This window comes from Enhydra lutris, unplaced genomic scaffold (assembly GCF_002288905.1).
Source record: "Enhydra lutris kenyoni isolate GAN:26980312 unplaced genomic scaffold, ASM228890v2 scaffoldscaffold56, whole genome shotgun sequence".
NCBI lineage: Eukaryota > Metazoa > Chordata > Mammalia > Carnivora > Mustelidae > Enhydra > Enhydra lutris.
In genome coordinates, this window is record NW_019154140.1 from 6,904,836 (window position 1) to 6,932,740 (window position 27,905).

The following is a 27,905-nucleotide window of genomic DNA, read 5'->3' on the forward strand; positions in this document are numbered from 1 at the left end:
GTGGTGGTACAATTAAAGGCGACAGCCATGGCTGTTTGCGTTCAGCAGTACCCTCCTTCCCCGGGAAGCAAAGGAAGGGATCAGAAAACACATTAACCACCTCCGAGGAGACGGGATCCTAGTTCCTTGCAAATCTTCATGGAACACACCTTTGCTGCCCATCAAAAAGGCTGAGACTGGGGAGTACCGACCTGTCCAGGACTTGCAGGAAGTTAATAAACGGGTTGAAGATATCCACCCGACAGTGCCTAACCCCTATACCCTACTCTCCCTCCTGGGCCCCAAAAGAACTGTGTATACCGTCTTAGATCTCAAGGATGCATTTTTCTGTATATCTTTAGCAAGGGAATCTCAGCCCCTTTTTGCTTTTGAGTGGTCTGACCCACAGGAAGGATTCCAAGGCCAGCTCACCTGGACAAGACTTCCCCAAGGGTTCAAGAATTCACCCACTATCTTTGACGAGCCCTACATGAGGATTTGCGTGAGTACAGAACCTCCAACCCAGGAGTCACTCTGTTACAGTACGTTGATGGCTTGCTAGTAGCCGCTGAGGACTATGAGTCATGTTTGCGGGGCACGAGAGCTCTCTTATAGACTGCAGGAAAAAGGGTATGGGTGTCAGCAAAGAAAGCACAGCTCTGTCAGAGCCATGCCACTTATCTAGGCTTTGGTCTCCACAAGGGAGTGCGTTCACTGTCTGAGTCCAGGAAACAGGTGATCACCCGATACCCCTGCCCCACCATGTCCCAACAAGTGAGGGAGTTTCTTGGGATGGTGGGCTACTGTAGGTTGTGGATACCGCGGTTTGCAGAGATTGCCTGACCTCTCTACGAACTGGCAAAAGGAGGGCTCACTATGATAGAGTGGACAGCTGAGGCAGAAGGAGCATTTTGGGAATTACAAACAGCCTTACTGAGTGACCCAGCATTGACCATCCCAGATGTTACCAAGCCCTTCCACTTGTATGTGGATGAAAAAGCAGAGGTGGCCAAAGGAGTTTTAACTCAGACTCTGGGGCCTTGACAAAGGCCAGTAGCCTATCTTAGCAAGAAACTAGATCCAGTAGTGGCTGGGTTTCCCTCTTGCCTCTGTATAATTGCTGCCATGGCCCTCCTGGTCAAGGATGCGAGTAAACTGAATTTGGGTCAAAATCTCATCTTGACCACCACCCACGCTATCGAGGGCCTTCTCCGGACTCCACCCGACTGATGGATGATGAACACCCAAGTGACAGGGTATCAGGCCCTCCTCCTCAATGAACCAAGAGTGACCTTCCAGCCCCCAGTGGTGCTAAACCCAGCCACACTGCTGCCAGAGGAGCTGGCTGACCATCCACATGACTGTGGGGAGGTCCTAACCCAAGTCACAGGAATAAGGCCGGATCTCAGAGACATTCCCCTCCCGGATGCCAAGATGACTGTTCACAGATGGGAGTAGCTACATGGTCGATGGAAAAAGGTATGCGGGGGCTGCGGTGGTTTCTCCTGAGCAGGAACTCTGGACAGCAGCCCTGCCACATGGAACTTTGGCACAAAAAAGCGGAACTGATTGCACTCACTAAGGCACTGCAGATGGCCAAAGGTAAAACCGCCAACATCTATACAGACAGCAGGTATGCCTTTGCTATTCTCCATATACATGGGGCTATTTATAAAGAAAGGGGCCTATTAACAGCAGGAGGAAAAGGAATTAAAACAGAGGAGAAATATTGGCTCTCCTCCAGGCTATTTGGGACCCAAAAGAAGTGGCTGTTATGCATTGCTCGGGACACCAAAAGGGGACTGATCTGATTTCAAAAGGAAACCAATTAGCAAATCAAGCCACAAAGGAAGCAGCCCAAGAAACAGTGCAAGAGCTGGTTACACTCCCGGCTCTAGCCCTACCAGAAGAACCGGACTATTCAGAGGAAGATTTAAAGTAGTTACAAAAATGGGCTAAATTAGACTACGAAGGGGACTGGGCTAAGACTAAAGCAGGAAAAATAATTCTTCCTCGAAGACTAAGTAAGAAGTTAGTAGACCAGACACATCAGGGTACTCATTTGGGGATACGCAAACTCAAGGACCTTATAGGCAAGCAATTCCAGGTTTCTAAATTAGGGCGTATGGTTCAGGATGTAGTTGATAGATGTGCTCAAAGCCTGGCAGTTAATGTGGGAAGAACTAAAATGGGAAGAGGGAAAAGAGAAAGAGGTAAGGAACCAGGAATTTATTGGGAAATAGATTTTACAGAAATGAAACCCAGAAATATGGGCACAAATATATGTTAGTTTTTGTAGATACCTTTTCAGGCTGGGTAGAGGATTTTTCCACCAAACATGAGACGGCAGGAGTGGTAGGCAAAAAAGGCTACTAGAAGAAATAATTCCTAGGTTTGGGCTGCCTCTCGTGATTGGGTCAGACAATGGCCCTGCATTTGTGAGCTCAGTCTCACAGACATTGGCCAAGGCCATGGGCACAAATTGGAAACTACATTGTGCCTATCGGCCCCAGAGTTCTGGGCAAGTAGAGAGAATGAACCAGACTCTTAAAGAGACCTTGACAAAACTAATTCTGGAGACTGGTGGTGGAAGGGTGGATCTCCTTCCTTTCACCCTCCTCAGAGCATGATATACACCCTATTTAAACAGGGTGACCCCATTTGAAATAATGTTTGGGAGACACCCCCCCCCCCACTCTGTCCTCGGCTATAAGAGGTTGCCCTAGCAGAAATTACTGATCAGTCTGTACTCCAGTCACTGCAGGCATTATAGTCAGTCTTAAAAAAAGCCCATGCAGGGATCTGGACTGCCCACACTGGGATGGAGATGGAGGTGGAACCACATCCTTACCAACCCGGGGACTTGATTTGGATATGTCGCTATCAAGTGGGAAATTTGGAGCCTCGCTGGAAGGGGCCGTTTACTGTCATCCTGACCATCCCCACAGGGATAAAAGTAGAAGGCATCAGGGCCTGGATTCACGTGGGTCATGTCAAACGAGCCAAGGACGAAGACGCCCCCCAGAGGTGGAAGCCTCAGCCAATGGACCCCGTTGACTATGGACTAAAGCTAAGACTCAAAAGACTATGAGTATATTGTTGCTCCTATTATTACCTGTTTATGTAAAGTATAGGTAGGAAATTAGATGAAAGAAATTAGGAAAAAAATGGAAAAGGTTCTATGAAGTGGTAAATGGCTAACTCATCAGCCGACTGTGCACTAGTGTCATTTGTACAAAAGAAAACTAGAGCAATAAAAATGTTAGACTTAACATGCTCAATATAACCCTTTACAACCAGAGAACATAGAACTGGCTGAAAAGTCAAGGATTTGACTAATCTCCAAAGAAAAGGGAGGAATGTAAGGGCCTGGTTGGCCAGAGAGAGTCATTTTGCGTTTATGTAGTGAACTTAGATTGACCCTATGCAGTAAACTTTGACCCTGCCTCTCCCAGAGGAACTTACTTGCAAAGCCTAGATACAGGGGTGGGTCAGGCCAGGTGAAGATGTCCAATCAGTTGGGCACGCATATATCTACTAGGGTAAATTGAAATTCAATTGGCCACCCGTGTGTTACCTAGCAATTTTTTTTCTGTGTGTGGCAGACTTAGCATGACTGTGTAGTTTTCTCTGTGTATTGCAATCTCATTGGCCACCTGTGTATAGCCCGGCTAAACTACCTCTATAAAAGTTGGTTCGTGAGGCTGGGAGGGATCGCCTCTTTGCAAGAGATGGCCCTGACCGGTCAGTTTAATTCTCGATGCTTGGTGTGAAATAAAGCTTTGCTTGACCTTCACTTTGTATCAGTCTCGCTCCTTTGATTATGGACCCTAACACCCACTCCCCAACAGTTGTGTTTTAACTAAACGGGAACAGCTAGGAGCTTGTTGGAAAGGTAAAACCTCTGGCCCCATCTGGGACCTAACATACTAGAATCAGTACTTTATGAAGTACATACTAAAGTTTAAGAAGCACTGGTCTAAGCTACTTCCTGGCACTTTTATTCCTGGAAGAAACTATGTCACAGTCCAGCCTGTGACTGTTAATATATGTGAATGTCCTTTACAGAAGTATGATGTACTTTTGCAACTGGAAGTATTCTTTGAATAATTACCAACTAAATTGTGTACAAAATAAGAAGTCCTTGAGTAACTAGCTTCCTTGGTCCCCTTCATTTTCAATCCTTTGAGATTCATCCTGCTCCTTTCTCCTGATTTCCTGGAAATTTCCTTAGAATCCAGAGAAATCCTGCTCACCATGGAGAAGCTTACACACACTCAATTAAATGCCTGCTGTGTATAATGAAGAATAGTGTTAGGTGCAGCAGGGGCCATAGAAATTCAAAGGCTATTTGGCTCTCAGGAAACTTTTTATTTAGTTGGAAGGGCATAAACATTCAGAGTAAAATTAATTTTAAATCTTATATTTGGGTAGTTCTTTGTCATCTACCATCACCTCTTCTGAACCTCTCCAATAATTCTGTGATGTTGGAGGAAGTGATTATTAGACTTTTTTTTTTTTTAAGATAAAGAAGTCAGATCCAAAGATATGGAGGGATTTATCAATGCCATATGGCTGTTAAAAACCTGGAGTATGTGTCCCTGTCTTCCAGCTCAAAGTCCAGGCTGTTTTCTCTTTAAAACTATTGTGCTGCACTATACTCTCTAGTACCAAATTAATTTAAAATAAAGAAAATGCGGTATAGGATTGCAAAAGTTTAATGTGGTAGTTAAGGAGAGAAATCATTTGAAAGAGTGACGGAAGGATTTAGCAGGACTTTGAAAGATGAGCAGAATATACCTGGACAAAGAAAGGAGATGAGCAATCCAAGAAGAGGGACAAGAGGCAGAAAAGCAAAGTCTGGTGAAAGAATAATGATTAGACCAGAGTTCTTGGTCTATTTGGAAACTGGGTCGTTTCAATCCAACCGAATGAGGCATCAGAATTTCCCAGGTGTGGGAATCATTGTTTAGGGTAGAGGGACCACAGTGGTTCCTTCTTTCCTTTGTATTCTTGCACAGAACCCACCGTGTGGAGAGTCAGGGAGTCATGACTGTAATCTCTAGCTGGTAGGGCATAAAGGTAGGAGTTTCTCGGTCAGGTTTTGTTTGATAGACTATCACACTTACTTTTTAAAGGCATTGTATTACCTGTTTTAGATAGTTGAGAGCAGCTTCTTTCACCTTAGGGAAATGTGGGTAGATGGTGTTTAGGACCACGGAAAAATAGTGAACGTCAGAAAGTGGTTGACATCAAGGTCAATGAGAAATGAGAGCATTAGAAGGGCCAGGAACAAACCCTGGAGATTATAAAGGTGATTTTTAGGGGTGCACAGGTGCCAAGATCTGGATTGGTTTAGACCAATAAGGAAGTGGAGTCTGATTGGACCACCTACCTGGGTGGGATCTGGCAACTCCCCAACAAGCACCTGAAAGACTAGGCTGGGCCTGCCATTGTGACGTGGTCCAGCTAGCCTCAGCTTAAGCTCGCACCCTGGTGGGGGAGGCCCAAAGCACTGGCCCCGCAGGAGCGGGAGCGGGGCCATGGCTGAGGTGGCTGGGCCCATTGGTGAATCCAAAGGCACTGAAGTTAAAACCCAGCCGGCCACGGAAAAAGCCCTCATGGCGCCGCTGAGGCGGGCCCCGCGCTCGGTGCTCAAAGTGTCCCAGCTTTTGCTCAGAGCCATCACTGCGCACAAAGGGCTGACTCTTGCCACTCTCAAGAAGGAGCTTGGAAACGCTGGCTACGAAGTGCGCAGGAAGTGCTGTCGCCACTTGGGTGAAGCACCCAGGTCTGATGTTAAGGGAACGCTTCTCCGGGTCAGTGGCAGCGATGCCTCTGGCTACTTCAGGATCTGGAAGGTTCCGAAGCCCAAGAGAAAGCCAGGACGCTCGAGGTTGGCGGAGAGTGTGCGCTCTTCAAGGAGGACCTTTCCTGGGCCGCGGAGCCCACGGAGGCGCTGCACGCATCGCAGGGCAGCCAAGAAGGCCAGGGAAGTATGGAGACGAAGCACGAAGGCAAACACAAGGATGAGGAAGATAAGGCCAAGAGCCAAGGAGTCGGTGCGTTCCAGAGCCAGGGAGGAAGTGAGGGCCAAGGCGATGGATGAGGGGAGAGGACGGGCCATGAAGGAAGACATCAGGCCTAGAACCCGAGAGGAGAAGAGGTCAGGCCCGAAGCCCAGGGAAGAGAAACAGCAGGACCCGGTGAAGCCGGCAAAACGCACCATCCAGAAGACAGCCTTGGTTAAAACTGACCAAAATTCTAGCAGTCAGGGGAAGAGTTATGACCTAAGGGCTGCTCGCACAAAGACTTCCACTAAATCTGAAAGTCTTCGGAATGCAGCCGGGTATTCCTAGTGTGGGAGCAATTTCCCTTCCTCCAGGCACAGATGCCTTTTCCCCCAGGCTCTAATGAGAACAGCTCTCACAAACCGAAGTGGACAAAACTATATACAAGACCTTTCCACTACATTGTGTCTGTTTCCTCTTTGCCGCATCTGGAGGGGAAAGGGTGGGTGTTGAGGGGAGACCTATAACAGGCATATAGGGTGAAGAGACAGAAAGATGCGGAGATTCTGTTCCTGCTTCAGGCCCCAGGACAATGCCTTTCAGAAGGAAAAAAAAAAAAAAAAAACAGGTAGAAGAAAAGCAGCAACTTGGGGAGGGGGCATTAGATGTTAAGTGTTGAATTAATGTTAGACACCTAATCAAATCCAAATTGAGTTTCGGGGAGAAGGGCATGTAAAGAGAGAAGTTGGGCCATCGTTGGGGGAAGAGAAGAATAGACAACTCTAAGCTGAGTAGTCCCTCTGAACTGAAATTCCTTTTAGGAAAAAGGCTCTTTTCCCAAAATTGATTGTAATGGATTCGTAGTTTTTGCCTGACTTGATAATATTATTTTAACTGTAAAACTTTCTTATTATGACAACCGTAAGTTAAATGAGTGTGTGAAAACATCTAGTACAGGGCTTGGCACAAGGTAGGTGCTCATTACTGAGAGTTAACTAAGAGTATAAATAGTTTGTGATGGTGTGATAATGTGCTATAGCAGAAAACTATACTGGATCAGTGCTTAATGAGATCAGGATTCTAGTCAAAGTTCTGCCACTCTGATGTTGGCTGAGTTGTTTCTTAACTGTTTATAGTCTTGATCTCCTTCTCTGTAAAAAATGTTGGAATAAGGTTAGGATGGTTTTAGGTGATTTTAAGTGTTAGTAAAATAAGGACTTAAAATATCATGACATAGGCTTTTGACAAATGCAGTGAGAGAATTTTCAACTGGGAAAAATACTAACTCCTACAGAGGAAATTATTAAGATTTATAGAATGCATATCAAAAATATGAGGAGACATGAAGGCTAACTAATGAATAGCTAGGTCTTTTGCTTTCTTAAAAAACAACATGTATTGAGCACCATATATCAAATATAGAGCAAATACATGATTTCTTTTAATTCTGAATGCAGAGATTAAGAACAGCACGGGAATAGTTCTCACGCTAAAGGTCATGACAGGACACAGAAATGGTTCCTAGGGAAGTAAAAACGTCAGAGTTGCTGGTTCAGGGAAATGACTTGCTGTTTCTAGCTGAGGCCAAAGGAGTAGGGCAAAGGAAAGCACTGGGAAGGTGCTTTTCATTCTTATAAAGAGATGAGAGTGATAGTGGGAGGTGGGAATGTGTTGGAACAACCTGGGGAGCTTTTTCAGTGTATCTGACCAAACTTTTCCCAGGAGTCTGATATCTTCTACAAGGGGGAACAGGGTATGTGCATTTACACACACACAAGAACGGAAGGAAGGAAGGGAGGAAGAGAGGAAGGGAGGGAGGGAGGGGAAAAAAGCTAAATGATACTAATATTCGCCCTCTCACACCCTTAAATGGAGTCACTGCTTTAAACCTATGCAGAGCTACTAGCAAAATGCTTGCCATGCATCTCATCTATAGAGGATCTGAACTTTGAAACTTCCCCCTGCTGTAATTAGGGTCACTGTGCACTTAAATTGTCTGTGAGTAGCAGAATGAATCAAATAGAATAAGAGAATAGGGAGCCATCTGAAAAAAGGTAGTGGGAAATATTGGCTACTGAGCACAATTAGAACAAAGTTAATCAGATGTTTTTATGATATCCAGATGTATTGCTCCTTTATGGTCCTGGGAGCTTTTTACCTAAAGGATCAGATGGCCTAAAACTAGAAACCTTTTCTCCTAAAATGGGATGAGAAGGACACTGGAAAATTTTTTTCTAGATTTCCTAAGAATCATCACAGTTCTATTTGTATTGTGATGATTTCTTCATTTAAGCAAACTTCCGTTCAGTCAGTCAGTAAATCTGGCAGATTTGTTAAGTGTCAGACCCTGACCGTATACAGCTAACTGGTCATTTTAGATTATTTTTCATTGGTTAAATTTAGCGTGGCTGTACTCCAGTGAAATACAAGAAAAGACTTTACCTTGTTGGCAAGCTATCCGCATTATCTAGATCATAATGCTAGCTGGGTACTTCTGTGAAAGGAAGCACCAAGAACAGTTAATCTCATCCCAAGTATTCCCTAATGACTAAATGGCTGCAAAATTCTGGGCACTTTGCTGAATGAAGATGGATAAAGCATAATCCCCACTTTTCACTGCTCACATTCTAGTGGCGTGTTTGGGCATTTAACTTTAGTCAGAGCAAATGGAACATTCCTGACCTCAATTCTTTGCTTTCCTTTTATCTCAGCTGCTTCATGTGATGATGATCAGAAAATTGTTGGACTTTAGAGTTGTAACAAAATTTAGATATCCTTTAGCATCAGATATTCAATGGTTGTTGATAAAAGTTAACAGAAATACAAATGGCCTTTAAAAATATGAAAAAGGTACAATTTTACTCATAAGGGAGGTGCATATTAAAAACAGTAAGATAATATTTTTTAAATCAATTCAAAGGTTTTGAGAACCCACTCCATTGGTGAGACTGTGGGAGGGAGATCCAGCACTCACACACAATGCTAGGTTGAGTGTAAATGGAAGGAATCTGTCTTTCAAAATTACAAATGCAAATGTCATTTGACCCAGCAAACCACTTTATCTTTTAGATGTAAATGCATTTGTGAAAAGACTTATGTCCAAGGTATTCAGGGCAGCACTGCAGTAACAAAACAGAAAAGGAAATCTAAATGTTACTAGGGGACTGGTTAAACTGAAAGTTCCATACAGTGAAACTGCAGGCAGTTGTAAAAAGGAGGAGATTCTCTTCGTATTATTATAACAAACACCCAAAGATACAGTAAGTGAACAAACAATTCAGGACATTAAGTATACCATACTATCTTTTGTGTGAAATGAAGGAAAATATACCTCTGTGTAATTGTATAAAATTCTGCAAAGATTAAAAAAAACTAACTGGTTCTCTACTGGGAGGGGAAGGTGATGGGAATTATAAAGGATACATAGAAATGAGACTTTTTTTCTATTTTTTTTTTTGTATTTGTTTTCAGAATTATGTAAATTGTCACTTGTTCAAAAATAAGGTAAAAAATTCTCCATGCAATTTCAGGTATAGCTTCTTCATTAATAGGTGGTTTGTACTTTTGCATACATTAAGTTCATTTTCACCTCAGTCTCTTAGATCTTAAGTGAAAAAGCTAATGTTTGGGAAATGTGCACTTTAGAAGTTGGCTTTTAACTGTGAATTCCAGTGCTCTCTTGTCTACAGTTATTCATGCTGAAGAGGGCCTCACCATCCATTCAGTGACTCTCTGAGACATCTTTCAATGTAGGTAAAGGTCAGAAATTAGAATTCATTTCTACATTGAGTGTTTTAAAAGTCTGAGGTTTCTTGTGGGGGAGGGTATTCTCAAACACATTTGGGGTATATTTTCAGAGCATGCAAACATCTCCATTTGTCAGTGGTCTCAAAGCAGTAGTAGCTCTCTTCTGTCCCCCGTCCTCTGGGGAGCTCTGTGATGACCAAAGCTATGAGGTTGGGCTGGAGATCACTCTAGCCACAACCTAAATGCCTGGCAAGGACAGGAAATTATTCTGGGAAATAAATATAGGGGTACCATGGAAGATGGGGGGCTTTAAAAAGAGAAAAAGCCAAAGGATTTGGAAGAGAGGAACTGAAGATTGAGGGGGTGTCAGCATGAAGCATTGGATGGGCTGGGAAAGGAACTGATAGAAGGGAGCAAGAGGAGAAAGTCAGGATTTCAACAGACACCACTGGAGATGGCAGAGAGAACAGGGGTGGTGGGAATGAAAGCTGGAGCAGGCACTATGGAAAACAGTATGGAGGTTTCTCAAAAAATTGAAAATAGAGCTACCCTATGACCCAGCAATTGTACTACTGGGTATTTACCCCAAAGATACAAATGTAGTGATCTGAAGGGGCACGTGCACCCCAATGTTTATAGCAGCAATGTCCACAATAGCTAAACTATGAAAAGAGCCTAGATGTCCATTCACAGATGACTGGATAAAGAAGATGTGGTATATATATATACAATGGAATATTATGCAGCCATCAAACCCCCAAAATCTTGCCATTTGCAACGACATGAATAGAACTAGAGGGTATTATGCTGAGCGAAATAAGTCAATCCGATAAAGACAATTACACTATGATCTCATATGTGGAATTTAAGAAACAAACAGAGGATCATAGGGGAAGAGAGGAAAACATAAAACGATGAAATCAGAGAGGGAGATAAACCGTAAGAGACTCTTAATCATAGGAAACAAACTGTTGCTGGAGGGGGGAATGGGGTGAGAGGATGGGGTAACTGAGTGATGGACATTAAGGAGGGTATGTGATGTAATGAGCACTGGGTGTTGTATACAACTGATGACTAACAACTCTACCTCTGAAATTAATAATATACTATATGTTAATTGAATTTAAAGAAAAAAAAAAAAAAGAACAAGGGCCTCAGTGAACAATCACCACTATGTTACTCCTTCCCCTTTTTGATTAGGGTAAAGACCAGACTTGTCAAGAGTATTACTTGAGGTGACTGGGGGAAGTAGGAGTGAACACAAGAACAAAGGGAAATATGAAGCACCGAGGTAGGTGCCAGAACAGCCTGGCTGGTGCTCAGGGAGCTGTAGAGGCGGCTCATCCCCTAACCAGCAGGCTTGAAACTCCATGAAGGCACCTTCCACAGAGGAAGAGCAAAGCCTTTGGGTTGCACTCAAGGCCCGAGGAGGGGTTCCTTCCCCACTTCCCCACACCCCAGGAAGCTCCACAGGTGAAAGGCTGTGTCAGTGGATCAGAAGCTGGCAGTTTCCAAGCCAGCTTCCCATGTTTTCTCCCACACTACTTTTTTTTCTCTTACCTTATTCTCTTCATATCCTCTGTTATATGCCCTTCCTCTACTCACAAAGGTATGTCTGGTGGACCCAGCTCCTGCCTAACCCCAACTGTGCATGCCTCCTCTGGCTCCCCCCACATCTCCAATTATTGTAAATTTGCCTAGGGGGTGTCGAGTCACAGTCACTGCCATCACCTCAGTCTCTAGACTCCACTTACCACTTTAAGGGGCTCCCAAGAGCAGGGTCAGCACTCGAATGACCCCGAGATGGAGGGCCTCCTTAAATTTGCTCCCTAGGCCCTTACATGCCTTACCTGAGCCTAGTCCTGTTCAGCACTCTCCTTCCCCCTTCTTCAGACTGGGTTAAGACCAGCTAACTGAGAAGGGACACCTGGAAGTTAGGACAACAAGAGGGAAATGGGGAGGCCTAATTTGTGGCATCTCAAAGTTTATGTTTTTGGGAGGGGCAGTGAAAGTGCTCATGCTTGGCTGTGTAAATACCCCCAGAGCTGTCTGGTGTCTCCCATTCTGTTGCAGCTTTTTGATTACCAGAGAAAAGCTGAGAATGGAGGGAAAAGGAGAGGAGAAGACTGAGAGAGGAAATCGGTGATACAGCCAATACGATGTTTATTCAACTGACAGGACCACAGGAACATATTAGAGACCCTAAGGATGCAGACAAAAGTCCCCAATGGGGTAACCCATGGGAAATTCACAGTCCATCAGAGGGAACCAAGTCAGACAACAACTAGAAATCTGGCAGGCACAGAGTAGTTGGGCTGGAGAGCAAATGGGCATACACCTCCAAAGCTTCCTGTATGAGGGTGCCATGGTGACAGTATTGTGAGGCATGGCAGGAAAGTGGTGCCAGGGAAGGGCTCGGCTGAGGAACATGCTGAGTACAGGGACTGTGGTCACACTTGATCTCCCAGGCTTGGAAGAGCCAGTGCCTGGCATGTAGTGAGATGGCCCAAAATGGTTTATAGAATTGAGACTGATTCTCAGAAACCACAAGAGACAGGAAGGGACTGAGTAAAAGTAGCAAAAAGTAGAAATCCACTTTGGAAGCTACATCAAGAGAAAAAGAGCCTGCAGGAATGGAGTGCAGGGCCTAGACTTGGCAGTATAGACAACCCATTGGCCAGGTTAGGGTGCGTGAGGAAGAGAGAGAGAGAGAGAGAGAGAGAGAGAGGAAGAGATGCAGAGTGGTGAGATGGCAGCTGAGCTGCTAGAGCCAAGCCAAGAATTTGAGGGAAGAAAGTGGGAAGTATGAATCATTGACCCTGCTTTGTAGGCTTAAACCTGACAAACTGGACAACAGGCAGAGGGACAGGGGGCTTAGTAGAATGGAATTGGCTAGAAGCTTGAAGAGAGTTAACTGTGATAGAGAAGGATAGTGAGTAGAAGAACAATAACCTTGGGAAGGTGAGGCATTCCCCAGGCAAAACAAAATAAAAAACCCAACCCAAACCAAACCAACAGAAAAAGAGAAGTGGGAGCAAAGAGTGGAGAAGGAGCTCCATTTATTGGGAAAATGGAGGCAGTGACTGGAAATACAAGAGAGAGAGACCCCTGAGGCCTGTAGCTGAAGAAAACTATAGCCAAGTTTCTCCATCTGGAGGAGAGGGGCTGATGACCTCTCCCAAACTCCAACCTTTTGATCTTGGGAGAGCCCCACAGGGGTGGTGGGTTGGTAACAGTCAGTTCAGTCTGTCCTCGTGGGTTTGGTTAGGAGAGGAGCTAGAGTAGGTAAAGCAACCAGGGTCTGCAAGACAGGTCCCCTCCTGCAGCCTGAATGGACAGAATCTTCAAAGGAGGAAATGCATTTTTGACATAGGTGCCATGGCTTAAATGATTACAACTCTACCTGGTGCACAGAGTCTGGGTTCAAATCTCGCTTGTGTCACATATTACTAAATGAGCCTCGTTCTTTCTTGTGTGGCTCTCCAATGCTTCCATTGCCCTTGCCCATAGGGTAGGCCAAATCATGGTTTGGAATCCCTTGCATGGTACCTCATTGATCTCCAATGCAATCCTGAGGCTGGAAAACTTGGTTCCTTAAGGGCTTGGGAGAGTTGGCCTTACTCTCTTATCCTGAGCTAAACGTTCACCTTGCATGCCTCCAGGCCAACTTACTAGGCCAGGAGAAGGACGAGGTTAACTAGCAAAGGAGGACCACTTCCTTGGATGTTGGTTTTTCAGTTTTACAATGGTTTTTCCCTTCTTTGAGATATCTGCTCCTTTTTGTCTTTTCTGATTTCTGGACCCATGAATCCTTAGTGTCCATTGTCGAAGCTCTAGCCCCAATCAGTTACAACAGTTTGGCATGGCTCCAACACAGTCTCTAAAATTGTTGACTAACCCACTCCTTTTACTGATTTGAGGGTGGGGACTCAATGGAACCAGAACTGAGGATAAACTAGCGTTGAAGGGTTGCAGAAAATAAATCTGACCACAGGGCATAAAGATTCCCCTCTCTCTCCATTTGAAGAAGGTAAGATACCACTGATTGAAGTGGAATTTGAATCTCCTGGCCAGTGATTCTCAAACTTTAGCATATTCAGATATTCTGGAAGGCAAGTGAAGACTGATTGCTGGGCTCCACTCCCAAAGTTTCTGATTCAGCTTGTCTGGGTGGAGCCTGAGAGTTTGCATTTCTAAAGCAAGTTCCCAGGTTATGTAGATGCTGCTGGTACAGAGACCATATTTTGAGACCTAAGACCTCATATAATGCTCCAGGGAACAGAAGGAAATTTTGCCAGCTCAGGATTTCTATGGGGTCTAAAGGAATAGATTTCACCTTTCTATTACTGCCCAGCCCCACTCATCCCCATCCACCACTCATCTGAACAGAGATGGAAAAAACATTCCTCTGGCACCTCTGGTTCTGAGTCGGGGCTCACCTTGCCCTTGATGGAAATGAGGAAACAGTGGTTTAAGTGTAGGAGTGCAGGAAAGGAAAGGATTTTTGTCACAAATTATCACCCCTTTAGCTCCCCGAAGGTATAACATCACTTTGACAAGGGAAACCTTTTGCCTTCCACTTCTACATCTGTGTTAAGGCTTAAAATGTAAATAACTCGGAAAAGCTAGCGCTTTGAAGGGATTCTCTGCAGATATACTTTGATGGGGTGCAAAGAGGAGGATATTTGGGCCCTGAACAGAGTAGAGGCACCACAGAAGGAAAAGATAACGGGTTCCTGAAGATGGATTTCTCCATTTTATATTTGCCCAGAGAGAACACAGAGACAGTTTTTTTTTTATTTAAAGGGGGTAGGGTAGACATGTGGCAAAGCCAGTTAGGGGAAAGATGGGAGTTTGAAGCTGATTCCCTGTGGGAAAAATCATTCAAATCTATTCACCCATCTGATGGCTGCTGCTTATTTTATTTTTCGTCCAAGGGAAGTGGTGTTGGACCGAGGTAGAGAAGACAGTGGTATACCAGAAATAACCTAAAGGGATGCCCTTTCTGCAGAAAGCTCTTAGACTCATCATGCCTTTCATTTGGGTGCTATGACAGCACTCACACTTGGGGGCTTCACTTGCTATCCTTACAATTACTAAAACAGATCAACAGCTGGAGGTTAACATTTGGTTATTAAGATGTGTGATCTGATAGTACGGAGAGTCACCTCCCACAAGTCTTTAAAACAAGGTTTGTGAGGAGCTCCATTTGTCAGCATGTCATCTTTTTTTAAGAAAAAACATAGAGTAGAATGTCAGCAATACTCTTTTAGTCGTTAAAGACTAAACTCTGTCTTTATACCCTACTGCCTCTCATATCTAGTCCTTAAAATATTTAGTGATCTTTGCCTTGTAATTTTTGACACAAGTATATAAATGACCATATTGGGTCACGGTAACTCCCCATGACCCTAGTTTATTGATTCCATGGATGGGCTCTGAACCTGCTAACTGTGTATATATAAAACAGAGTGAGTTGCTAATGTCTGTTTTTCTCAAAAGTGAGTTTCTGGTTTTTATCAGAGTCTCATAAGGGTCTGTGATCTAAAACAGGTTCTGAACCATTGCTTACACAGAGCTGATCTGCATTAATGAATGAGGCACAGTGAGAGGGTAAAAGAAATGGTGTAGTCCGGTTTTCCCACTGGAATCCAATACTCTCTTACAGCCTGGGGTATCTCCCAATACTAATCCTAAAATGCTCCTGTCTCTGAAGACCTTACAAAGGGCTGGCCATTTTGCTCTATATGTAGGAACATAAGCAAGAGAAGTGCATTCCAGGCAAAGAAGGAAAGCTGCTCTGAGTGGCAAAATGGAGGTGTGGGCTGGGTTGTTTGAGTCATATCCACTCTAAGAAGCCCAGTCAACAAAATGATCCTATTTTCAGCTCCATTTGGGTCCAGAATTCTGAGGAGCTGTGATTCACCCAGTTTTTTCTAAGCAAATGGGACAATCACTAAATTACATTGTTGCAGCTTACTTCCTCTTGTCTCTCTGGTTAATTCCACCAATTGTGGTTGAGAAATAAGTGTGTTAAGGAAAAACCAGAATCTAAGCATTGAAGAGAAATTATCCCACTTTCATCTGCTTTGCTCCTTTCTCTTCCTAACCCCAAACTGCTCTTATATATAAGAAAATTTTTAAAAGATTGGTATTAACACATTATCAATAAAGCAAAACAATGACAACTCATCAACCAACAGATGCTAGAATACTTATACAATTCCTGGAGTTAAGAGTCTTAGTGTGGATTCCTTCCCAGAGCTGGGAAGAAAACCCAAAACACTACCCCTCCCCACTGTCAGCTTAAAAGCTAAACCACAGCCATTTTCCCTAAAGTTCTGTTTCTGGGAGAATGAGATCCTCAAGAAAAACTGCTTCCTTGATGAGGCAATCAAGGTCAAATAAGAGTGAGGACAACAACCTCCAAGCACTGTGATTCCTGTCCTAATTTCTCAGCACTAAAACAAGACAAAGAAACCCACTAAGCACAAAGCTTCTATATGCATCTTACTTGAAACCGACAAGAAACAGCTCACCTCTCTGAGGATATGTCTTTCTCTCTCTTCCCAGGCAAAAAGTATCTGTGGCCCAGAGATTTGGATCTAGACATACATATCCACAGTTATCTTGATCTCACTTACACCAGGGAAGGCTTTACACTTCAATTCTCACAACTTAACCCATCACTTAACCCTTTCCACGAGGGCTCCCTTAATTGCTCAGTTTACTTCCTATCTTGAAACAAAACAAAAATCCCATACAATCCCTACTACCCTCATCCCCAGAAAACAGCCCCTAGAAAATCTAGCTTGTACACTTTGCACTTTGCATGCTCTCTTCAACGACCCTGCACACAGATACACATAGACACAAAAAGACACAGTCAAGAGGAGAGGGGTCTGTTCAAGGGGATAAAGTTTTTTTCTTCTGTGTGGGCCTGGGTTCCTTGTGGGGTATAAATTCATCTCTTAGCATTGTAGTGTGATCTCTCAGCTAGATATATGTATGAGGAGGATGAAGGGAGTTAGAAAAAGAGGGTGAAAAGGTTCTTATTTCTATTTTTCAGTAGGGGGTAGTAAGAGGTGTGGATGTATATTTGGATGATCAGGGTAAGTGTGATGGACCCACACAGGAATGAGGTCTGCCCCTCAGCTTTCATTTGGATAAAAAAAAGGGGGGGCTCTGAGGCTCACTATATCTTTCCTGTTTCCTCATTACTCTCTAACCCAGTGTTCACCAGTGTGTTTTGTGGAGTCACCAGTTCTGTGGGATGTGAGATAGAAAGGACGCTGAGGTCAAACACATTTAGGAAACACTGCGTTAGAAGTGTTTAACAATTCTCTGTACATGTAAGTTCTTAGAGCCTTCAATATACTAATATGGTCTTCCTCTCTATATACAGAGAGGATAGAATAGTTACAGTACACAAAGGTGTTACTCAAATATTTAACTGGTATGGCATAGGTTCCAACCACTTAGAATGGACCACAGCAATAAAGTGCTGATTCTCAAGTGGTACCCTTGATAATGGGCTAGGGCTGAATATCAGCCCATGCAGTAAGCACTGTTTCCTAAAAGTTTTGCACAAAGAACTCCATTTTATGTGATATCTCACAGAACTGGTGAGAAATGTCTGGCCAATGTTAGAACCTCCTCTTTCTAGGGATGGAGCCAGGGTTCATGATTCTGGCCACCGGGGTGCAGGAGAGGGGCAGTTCTGGCAGAGACTCCTGGTAGCACCAGTTGCTGATAGATGTGACCATAGCTGCAGCAGAAACAGATTTCAAAAGACAGATGTCCCTCTGTCCCAGCTGCTCCGGGGACTCTGTCCCTGGTGGGTCAGCAGGTGCCTGTCCAGGTGATGTTTACGGCCAAAGCTCTTTTCACAGCGAGGGCACTGGAAGGGCTTCTCCCCAGTATGGGTCAGCCAGTGTCTCACCAGGTGGTGCCGTCGGCCAAAGCTCTTCCCACACTCAGTGCACACATGGCACTTTGGCACTGGTGGGGCACGCTGCCGTTTCCTAGCCCCTGGGCTCTCTCCAACCTCTTGACCCTTGCAGGATTTGCCTTCCGTATGCACTCTCTGGTGGCTGGCCAGATGGGAGTTGCATCGGAAATTCTTGCCACACTCTGAGCACCTGCTGGGCTTGTCATGTAGGTGGGTTTTCTGGTGCCGGATCAGGTGGTGTCTTCGCCCGAAGCTCTTTTCACACTTGAGGCAGCTGTAGGGCCGCTCCCCAGTGTGTGTTTGCTGGTGCCTGGCAAGGTGGGAGCCCCACACAAACTGTTTCCCACACTGGGGGCATGTGTGTGGTCTTAAAAGGGAATCCATCTCTGTGCTACATAGAAGGTTTGAGAAGCTATCTTCCTGAAGAAAAGGTGGGCCCAGGAGCATTCCTCTGGAGCTCCTGGGCATGGAATCCCAGCTCTCATCCTGTTCTGGGTTCCAGAGAACAGTATCTTCAGACACACTAGATAACATTCGGGGAGGTTCTGCTTCTAGTTCAGGGGTATCGCCCTCATGCTCACTTCCATCTCCTGTGGAGAAGGGAAAATACCAACCCCAAGAGGGGAGTCACAAGAGAGTACTCCGGGACCCAAGTCACAGGTAAGGTTGTCTGACTCCTGTTAGGGCCTAAACCTCACCTCACAAAGGCTGGGAGAACAGACTCTAATGTCGTACAAGATAGTACAAGAGGTGTAGAAGTTAAAAACCTAGGCTTAGGAGGCAGATTTCCCAATTTTGAACCTCAGCTTTCCCACTTAGCTTCTGTAAGCCTTCATTTCCTCTTCTGTAAAATGGGAGTAATTGTAAGACAGATGTTATAAAATAGATAGCATAATACCTGCACATCGTGAGCACTTAGTAAATGGTCTATGCTATTGTTGTTATTTATTTATTACAATTCCTTCCATCTTCCTGCCTAAGCATAGATGGAGAGAGTTAAGAAATGTGCTGCAATCCTTACTGGATGAGTGATCACCTGTCAGCAATACTAGAGACACTCTGGAAAGCATTGCCACAATGGTGGGAGGTTGAACAATAACATCAACAATAACAACTAACATTTATTGAGTGCTTACTATGTGCCTGGTACTGTTCTACTCTGTTAACATATTTAAGTCTCACAATAATTTACTGATGAGGAAACCAAACAGGGGTTAATTACTCTTCCAAGGTCCCCAGGTGTGGTCCTGGATTCAAGTCCACAGTTTGGTTCTATAGCCTGCCTTCTAAACCTTTCTGCTACACTCTCTTGCCTTTGGAGAAAAAGATCTGTAAACTTTTGGACCCTGTAACTCACTGAGCAGAGAAGGGATTAGATGGGCACATAATGTTAACACTCCAAGAGGGCTGAAAGCAGCTGCTGAAAGTCTATTCTAGATGCTTACCTGTGTATGTGACCCTCAGGATGTCCCTCTCCTCCAAGTCCTGGGGGTCAGGGACCCATTGTTCTTCCCCTCCTTCTAGTTGAGAAAGCATGTCCAGTTTGGGAATTGGAAATCCTGCCCATGGAGAAGGAAAACAGAGATGTCAATGAGTTCAACTATAATTCTCTTTCTGAAAAAAAGCTGTTTCCTAGATTACTCCTTGGAACTGAAGATAAAAGAAGGCCAGATACAGGCCTTTCCCATGTCCCCATTTCTGTTAAATCCCTCTTCTTTCTTTTAGATAATCATATTCTCTTCTCTAGTGTGTCTGTTCCCTTCCACTCAAATTTCAAATACTTCCAGTCCAACTGTCCTTAACTTCACTTAATTAGCCCTACCACAGCTTCCTACCCCCACTCCCATCTTACCCTAGATGGCTTGCTGAGTTTCCAAGGACTCAGTTCTATCACTTAAATGTCCTTCTCTCTGCTTTTTTTTTAAGATTTTATTTATTTATTTGACAGACAGAGATTACAAGTAGGCAGAGAGGCAGTCAGAGAGAGGAGGAAGCAGGCTTCCTGCTGAGCAGAGAGCCCGATGTGGGGCTCGATCCCAGGACCCTGGGATCATGACCTGAGCCAAAGGCAGAGGCTTTAACCCACTGAGCTACCCAGGTGCCCCCTTCTCTCTGCTTTGTAAGAACCTCCCAATTCCCAACCAAGAAGAGCCTAAAGTTCTCTTCTCCACAATTCAGCATTATTTTGCTATTGTTTTTAAGAAATGACACCTCATTTCCATTCTCTTTGGATTAGCCTTAATGCTCCTTCTCTGGTGAAAGCTTAGATTTCCAGCCAAGAACCCTAGGTAGAAACTATCTGATAGCTCTGGAGCAGATGGTTCGATCCTCCCAGAGTATAATCTTAAAAAAAAAAAAAAAAAGTGGCTAGGGGAGATCATGCTTACTTAGAGAGACCACTATGCCACAGTTTTCTTGCATGACATATTCTCCATAAAAGTCTGTCTGAGAAGGGTCCAGGCTCCGCCATTCCTCCTGAGAGAAGCACAATGACACATCCTTGATGGTTACCAGGCCCTGAAACAAAATGTAGCATCATCTGTTAATAAGTGTTCCTTAAGGAAAATGTGATCCTAGTATAAAAGGCTGAAGTAGTAGAGGAGAGGGCATAAGAACATCTAGAGAAAGAATTTCCCAGAGGTCCCTGGAAAAGGCATATAGTTTTGGTGAAAGATAAATAAACAGAGGGGCAAAAGTATGGTCAATGAGTGAGTGAAGATAATGTCTCTTGATGAGTTTCCCACTAGGACCATGGGAAGTTGGAAGTACGATGAACTCAATGCTCCCTCTGTTTAACTACAGGTATCTGCCCAGTCTTTCTCACTTGCCTTATTCTTTTAATTGCAGAAATTGAGTACTAGCCTCTCCTTTAACCTCTTGACCTTTCCTCTTCTATTATCACAAAATGATATAGATAAAACATTATTTCTTGCCCTCTGCCCATCATGCCTCACCCTTACCTTTTGAGACAGCATGTGTAGTGGGTAGGAGCCCAGATTCTTAAGCCAAATGACTCATAGCTCTGCCATATTAGCAGTCTGTTCTTACACAATCTTTCTTCCTACCCTATTTTCTCATCTGTAAAATGGGCATAATTGGGTTTCTCTCAGGGTTGAATGGGTTAATATACCTAAAACATTCAGAGAACCGCAAGCATGTAAGCACTCTTGAGAGTGTAGCTATTACTACTATTATATTTTTTTCCATGGGTCTCCCATTGCCTGCTGAATCTAAACCTATTTTCTCTCTCTGGCTCTGCCCCATTTATCTTCTCTTCTTTTCCATAAATGCTCCATTATCCACCCAGTCTTGCCTACTTTATGCTCTTCCAAGCTTCCTTCAGATCCTCTTTTCCTAATCTTTCCAGATTTTTTTCTTAAGGGACATTAATAAATTGTTCTTAAAATCCCTCTAGGGATGGGACAGCCATCCATTAAAAACAACCTCTAGGAATTCCCCTCTTCTTGTCATGCCACTTATTTTTTCAAGGATATTATAAGCGCCCGGAAAGGGAAAGAATCTGTTCAGTTAAAGATAAAGATACCATTAGTAAACATGTGAGATAACAAATCAATAGGATGATGCTGAGGCTACAGAAAGGCAGCAGTGATGAGACCCTGGGAGAGGCCAAGGGAAGCAGGCAGCCCACCTGTGATCCTGCCGCAAGAAGTGCAGCTGCCATCTCCCAATCTCCGGTGCTCCCCTCCTGGGGAATGGCAGGAACCCAGGGAGCTGACTGAGCTGGAAAGAAGAAAGAGGAACCACTAGAAATGGACCGTCCACCCTTTCCCAGTGAAAGCCTGGGCCCCATGTTAGAGGAGCTTAAGGGTCACATTTTCCTATATCTATGCCCATTGGTAAAACTCAAATGCACACACATAATGGAAGAGACCTTCACTCAAAATGTTCTGCGAGGGTATTAGGTGGTTTTTAGTAAAGCTTATATGTCAGCCATCTCTACTAGGCTAGCTGTGATTTGAATTGATATTATTTGAATAAAATTTTCACCTAGTAAAGTGCACATTACTGGGAGTGTTCTCAACAGTAATCGGAGTTGTTGTCACTTCCTTTGTCTCCCACATTCAATACCACTAACCATGCACTTGTAGCATGTGGAGGGAGTGATCATGCAAGAAATGGGAGAAGCCCAGTTTTATGGTTTACAGTATCCAGGAGCTCCTTATATTCCTATGACCAGGGCCCAGGAAGCCAGGAATAATGGACTAGTCCTGGTACTGGTTACAGTACTCAAACACACATACACCCTCCAGGCTCTCACCCTTCTCCTGAAGGGACTGTGGTTCCTCTTCAAGGTCACAGCACAGGTGTTCCAGTGACCCTGGTGCTATTCTCCATGGCCCCTCTTCTTGGCTTCCCCTTTCCACCTGAGGCTCTGCTCCATCCAGCTGGACATTCATTGACTCCCATCCTGTCCCCAGGACCGCTGTCTGTTCTGAGAGCATTTTTGCTGCAAACCCAAACTGTGACCTGGAACAAATTCATTATCAGCTGCACCCATTAAAAATGGAAAGGGGTGATATTCCTAAGGGAGTTATGGAGAACAGCCTCAGGGATAAAAAGATAAAACTGGATAAGAGGAGCTTGATGGCAGATGAACTTTAAAAGTTTGGTGTGTTCCAATCAACTAAGCCTGGGCCAAGCTTCCTATGGGAACTCAGAAGTGAGCAGGTGCTAAACAGCAAAGTTACTAATAGTTATTTTGGGGACTTCATTGCAGAAACAGAATATCTCTGATGGCTGGATGAACTTCATTTGAAAAAAAAAAAAAAAGAACAATCCTGGAAAAGCTATTCATTTAATTTCAACCACTGAAAATACAATAAACTAAGCAATCTGGACACATGTAGGATGTGATGTGCCCTGACTTACACTCAACAAAAATGGATATAATCACATACAAGATTTTCTGCCACAAATCCCATTCTCAGCAATTAGTTCAAAATGAAATAATTACTGAACGTAGAAAACCCAGTCAAAGGTGTGTGTATGTGTGTGTGTGTGTGTGTGTGTAAGGAGTACACCCCTCCTTTATAAGACTGAACCAAATGACACCTCACTTAAGTCTCAACAAAGAGACATAACCTATCACTTTGATGCAGAAAATGAGAACTGGTAAGAAATGTGGTAGAAAGACCAATAACTCAGAAAGCAGGTATAAAAATCCAAAGAAACCCTAAATTGTTGGTCAGTGAGGAGTTGATGTCTAATTGAGAAAAGTAATAAAAGAACAGAAAGGGTTTGAACCAGACTGGATAAAGGAGAAACAGTTGATGCTAACATGATCTCAGTGTGTGAATTAACAATCTTGTGAGTTGAGACACAGGAAAGAACTATTCAGGTCTTATTAGAAAAATACATTCAGTTTTAAAGAAAGGAATGAAGAAGCCAGAATATGTTTCATCAGAAGAAACAAAAGTGGAGAAAGGGATGGGAAATATGGCCATTGGGGAAAAGTTAAAAACAATAGATATAGTTTTCTCCTGTCTAGGGAAAAAAAGCTGATGAATGACGCTACCAAGAAAGAGAAATGGTTTATAGCTCTGTATAGATCTATTCTCTTGATTGCAAGAGAAGAGATTTAGATGAGATAAAGATTTTTTTTACAGATTTTATTTATTTTAGAGAAAGAGAAGGAGGGGGGAGAGCGAGAGAGGGCATGAACAAGAGGAGGGGCAGAGGGAGAAGCTAAGCAGGGGCTCTAACCGAGGACCCTGGGATCATGACCTGAGCCTAAGGCAGACACTTAACCAACTGAGCCACCCAGGCACCTCTAGATTAAAAAAAAAAAAAAAAAAAAGTCTTAATAATCCTGTAGTGCACAGGACCAGGTTGTGGACTTTTCTCTGAAAATCTTAGGAGTCAGAACAGGTCTCATGTGTTGTGACAAGGGCTTCCCTGACTTCTCGCAGAGAAACAGTCTATGAGACTGCACAGAGTCCTTTCTGCTTGGCAACATTGTTGTGTGTGTGTGTGTGTGTGTGTGTGTGTGTGTAAGAGAGAGAGAGAGAGAGAGAGATTATTATTATTAAAGTACTCAAGAAGTCAGAGCCAGTGAAAGGCTTCCCAAAACAGGTCAGAACCTTGGTTAACTATCCTGGCTCACTCATATTCATTCAGTAACATTTGCAAGAACCTAGAAGCCCTGGACAGGTAATGACAGATGTCAAGTTGTTTATTTTCTTGCCTATTTGTCTTCGACAGAAAAGGTAGGTGGCAATCCTAAGACCAATGCACAGGAAGGGAACAAATTACCCTTTCATCTCAGAAGTCCAAAGAAGTCTCAGGGCCTCATGGGAGCATCCTGGACTGATTCCCGGCTTAGGAGGTTTCCTTTTTAGAGACTTCCCATGAGAAAGGAAAATTCCCAATAAAGCAATAAAGGGAAACTTCCATTTTAGCTCTCTCTTCTGAATTCCAGCCCCTGTGTTTGCCATATTTTTAACATATAAGGCACCAATTCCCTCTCTTCACTGGAGATCTTTTTTGCTTCTCAAGCTCCCTTTGAACATCCTCCCTCAGGGTTTACCTACATCTAATACAGGGACACCTGTCTCAAACTCATTTCTCCATCTCCCCAGCAGCACAGTCCCTTGATGGGAAGCCTGTTTCTGCAGAGTGTACTGGGCTAGCTGTGAGCCTCTCCAGACCACTGACAGAAAACCTGTGTTAGGGCTGGCAAAAATCTCAGCAACAAGGGAGTGGATACTTATACTCACACTGCATTTCCTAAGATGTTCACTCTCTCAGAGTCAGCACCTGGACAGTTAAGGGTGTCAGCCCTAACCAGGTTTCTCCTAGCTCCAGGATGTTTCCAGGCCTACTGGAGTCTGGGTTCTAGGGCTTCCATTTCCCACTTTTCCTCACATATCGGAGTGTCAGGGCACCTGCTGAAAGAAGTTTTTGCAGCGGGCGCTGTTGGACAGGGAAGGAGGGTGTAGCAAAAAGAGCAGCCCAAGGGCACGGGCGCGAGTCGCGCTCCGTCAGGGAACCCTGCCCTCTGCCCCGGGTGGGGCATGGGCGGGACGGGCGCCCGCTCCGGAGTAAGGTTGCCGCTCCCCTTCTTCTTGTCACAGTGCTCCTGGAGAGGGTCAAATTTCAGAGAATCCGAGAGAGGCAGAGCCGGGGCAGGAGAAGTGAGGTCAGAAAACAGGTTTCCCGTGAACGGGGGCAAGAGCAAGTCAAGAGAAAGGAGCCACGGGGTAACCTGTGCGCGAGTGACAGCGGCGGGAAGCCGCGGGGCCTGACAGCGACGCCGGGGACCGGGAAGCCGGGCCGAGGGGCGGGCACAGAATGTCAGTGGGGCCGACCCCCGGTTAAGGCTGCGACCCGGAGGCCGCGTCGATCCTCCTCCCGCCCCATGGGTGACTGGGCCCCCACCCGCCGCCCCGGGCAGCCTGGCGTCCCTCCCTCCAGCCGCGACTCTCAGTGGCCCGGCTCCACTCACCCCGGTCCGCTTGGCCTGCGGCCCGTGCCTCCCTCCTGGGCGCCGCCTGCCCCTCCCCTCCGCCCTCGGCTTGGTCGGAGCCGGCGGCCGCGGAGCCAGCGACGGGCGGAGACGGCGGCCGGGCGGGCGCGGGCGGGGCGGGCACAGGAAATCCCCGCCCGCTTCCGGGGCTCGGCGGCAGGAGCGGCGGCGGCGTGGGGGAGGGGGCGTGGGCGGGCCGCGGCCCCCACGCCCCCCGCGCTCCCCGCGCCCCTGCCAGCCGAGTCCCGGAGCTGGGCGCCTGCCTGCCGAGGGACGCTGCGGGCGCAGGCCTCCGGGTCCCGCCTACGGTGGCCGCCCGCCCGCGCCCACTCCTGCTCCCTGACTGACATTTTCGGTCCCGGCCACTCGGCCTCCCATGGGGTTCTTTGCACACGGGATCATTAATTACCCCATTTAATAACCGCTCGTTATATGCCGGACAGTCGCTGTGAGAACGAATTCTCAGGCAACAGTCTGGAATTCCTCAAAGAGCTTGACTGACTGCTACGTTTCCAGATAGCAGGGATAGGGGGGTTGAGGAGCCTTGAGGACGAGCCACCCGTTCCGCTCGAGGGATAGTCAGGTTGACCTCCCGGAGACGGTGCTGTCTGAAGTAGGCCTTGTAGCCCCGTGGTCCGGTTTGCGGGAGCCACTAGCCAACATGTGGCTGCTCAGTGCTCGCCGTGTGGCTAGTCCAAACAGAGATGTGTTGTAACACAAACACTGGGTCTAGAAGACTGATTAACAAAAATGTCAAAGAGCTAATAAGCCTATTTGGCATATATAGGGTTAAATACATTATTAAAACTAATTTCACCTACTTCTTTTCACTTTTTAAATATGGGTACTGAAATTATTAAATTATATATGTGGCTTGCATTATTTTTCTATTGATAGAGCTACCTCGAGCGAAGCATTAAGATGAATTTGAAAAAAAGATGAGCAGGGACTACAAAACAGAAGAAACCATGATACCGTTAGAATCTGTTTATAATCTACAAATCACATTATTTCATTATCACAACAATTTTGTAAAATTGTATAGATTTAAAAAGTAAATGACTCACTTAAGGTCATAGGTGACAGTCATTCCTTTAATAAAAATTTATTTTTTTGCTATGTGCCAGGCACTGTAACTAAATGCTGGCAGTCAGAGATCCCAAAGGAATTGTCTGTGGATTCAAGGACTGTCTTTGGAAAAACAAGTCAACAAATATTTGCAATCAAATGTAAGAGATGCTAAAATGGAGGAATATACTCTGCGCTAGGAACAAAGAAATAAATATGCATGGGAGGGAAGTCAGAGAATGCCTCACAGAAGTCTTGAGGCGGAGGAAAGTGGAGAGAGCTCCATAATGAGAAAGAAGAGAATGTGCTAGACATAAGGTTGGGAAAGGGAATAGAGTATATTCTAGAACTGATAATAAGACATGTGGGGGTACAGCCAGGATTTATATCTCAGGTCCTGGAACTAAGTCTAGGGGTTCTTTTCATTTATGTTACCACTGTTGATAAATACAAGGTATGTTAAGCAGGGTAGGCTAATGAAACCAATGTCTCAGTGGTTTAACACCATAAAGGCTTTGTTTCATACAAGTCTGTGTATAGTGTGTTAATTGGGGCCAGTGGGTAAGCTGTCTGCTCCTTGCAATCATAGGACATGGCTACTATCTTATGGCTCCACCATCACTGGTTGCCTTGGAATCATCTAATCTATGTTCCTCAGATAAGGGAGGAGAGCTGTAGTGGACTTGTTGGAGATATCAGGGGCCACTCCTGGAAGTGGAATGCATCATTTTTACCCAATTCTCTTAGTCCAAATTCAGGTGTGTAGTCACATTGTCTAGTCACCAGTCACCCAACTGCAGGGATAACTTGGAAGTAAAATGCTTATGCCTAGTAGAAAAGGAAATGGGGTTTAATGAACACTTACATTGCTTCTGCCATACAATGTTAAATTGAACTTAACCAAGCACCTACACCTGACTTTATTTAAAAGAGATATTTGGGGAAAGCTGGAAGATAGATGGGAGAGGCAGCCCAGGCTCTCCATCTTCTTCTTTGGGAAAGAAATCATTGTAAGATTGTATCCTTAAAAAAAAAAAAAAAAAAAAGACAGTGTGGGGGGGTGAGGGGAAGTAAAATAGGCTTTGGCCTAATGGCATGATAGTGGAGCATTAATATTTAGTAAATGTGCTTTATGTCAGAACCTTGCCTTAAACATCACAAGGAAAAAGTGTAAAATACCTCTGTATTATGCTTTGATGCACCACCTCTTTACCTAGCAGTCAACAAACTGTAAAGTGTAGATGTTATCTCAGCATGGTTCAAGAGTATTAAGTGAACCAAAAAGCAAAATTAGGAATTGAGCCTTCGCCTAAGACTTATAACCTGGTGCACCAGAGTAGTGCCTTACCTTTCACAGTAATATATGGACAAGTCCAAACTCCTATATAATGTTATAAGATAGAGTAATTAAATATGCAGTGAGCAGCAAGTAGATAATTCCATCTTTTTAAGACTTCTTGGTGGAAAAATTTCATCAGTTTTGATGGCAAAATGTAAGAAGAATATCTTGGATAGAATCAGTAGGCAGAAATGGATAGGTTATCACATCCTGTGGGATGAAGAACACAGATGTGGAGATGTCTATACAGAGTAGAGGAGAAATGAGATGGGGAAATTGATAGAAAGATCAGAATGTGGGTTTTTTATTTGTCATGTCAAGTAA

General features: G+C 44.6%; 2 protein-coding genes across 3 annotated transcripts; one reads left to right on the forward strand and one right to left on the reverse strand.

The window, feature by feature from the left end:
• The first annotated feature begins 5,501 nt into the window (after positions 1-5,501).
• On the forward strand, positions 5,502-6,443 carry LOC111157861 (testis-specific H1 histone). The gene has a single exon (XM_022519558.1). The coding sequence runs from the start codon at positions 5,523-5,525 to the stop codon at positions 6,336-6,338; it is 816 nt and encodes a 271-aa protein (XP_022375266.1). The 5' UTR covers positions 5,502-5,522; the 3' UTR covers positions 6,339-6,443.
• Positions 6,444-10,950: 4,507 nt separating this feature from the next.
• LOC111157859 (zinc finger protein 641) lies at positions 10,951-25,196 on the reverse strand. 2 transcript variants are annotated; one of them, XM_022519556.1, is made up of 6 exons: positions 25,154-25,196; positions 21,968-22,176; positions 21,338-21,429; positions 20,076-20,205; positions 19,134-19,247; positions 10,951-18,278 (listed from the first exon to the last, which is right to left on the reverse strand). In XM_022519556.1, exons 2-6 carry the CDS (start codon positions 22,149-22,151, stop codon positions 17,524-17,526), a joined length of 1,275 nt encoding a protein of 424 aa, XP_022375264.1. In that variant the 5' UTR covers positions 22,152-22,176; positions 25,154-25,196; the 3' UTR covers positions 10,951-17,523. The 2 variants fall into 2 exon arrangements, with proteins under 2 accessions (XP_022375264.1, XP_022375265.1); XM_022519557.1 differs by lacking the exon at positions 25,154-25,196 and adding an exon at positions 24,426-24,519.
• Between the last annotated feature and the right edge of the window lie 2,709 nt (positions 25,197-27,905).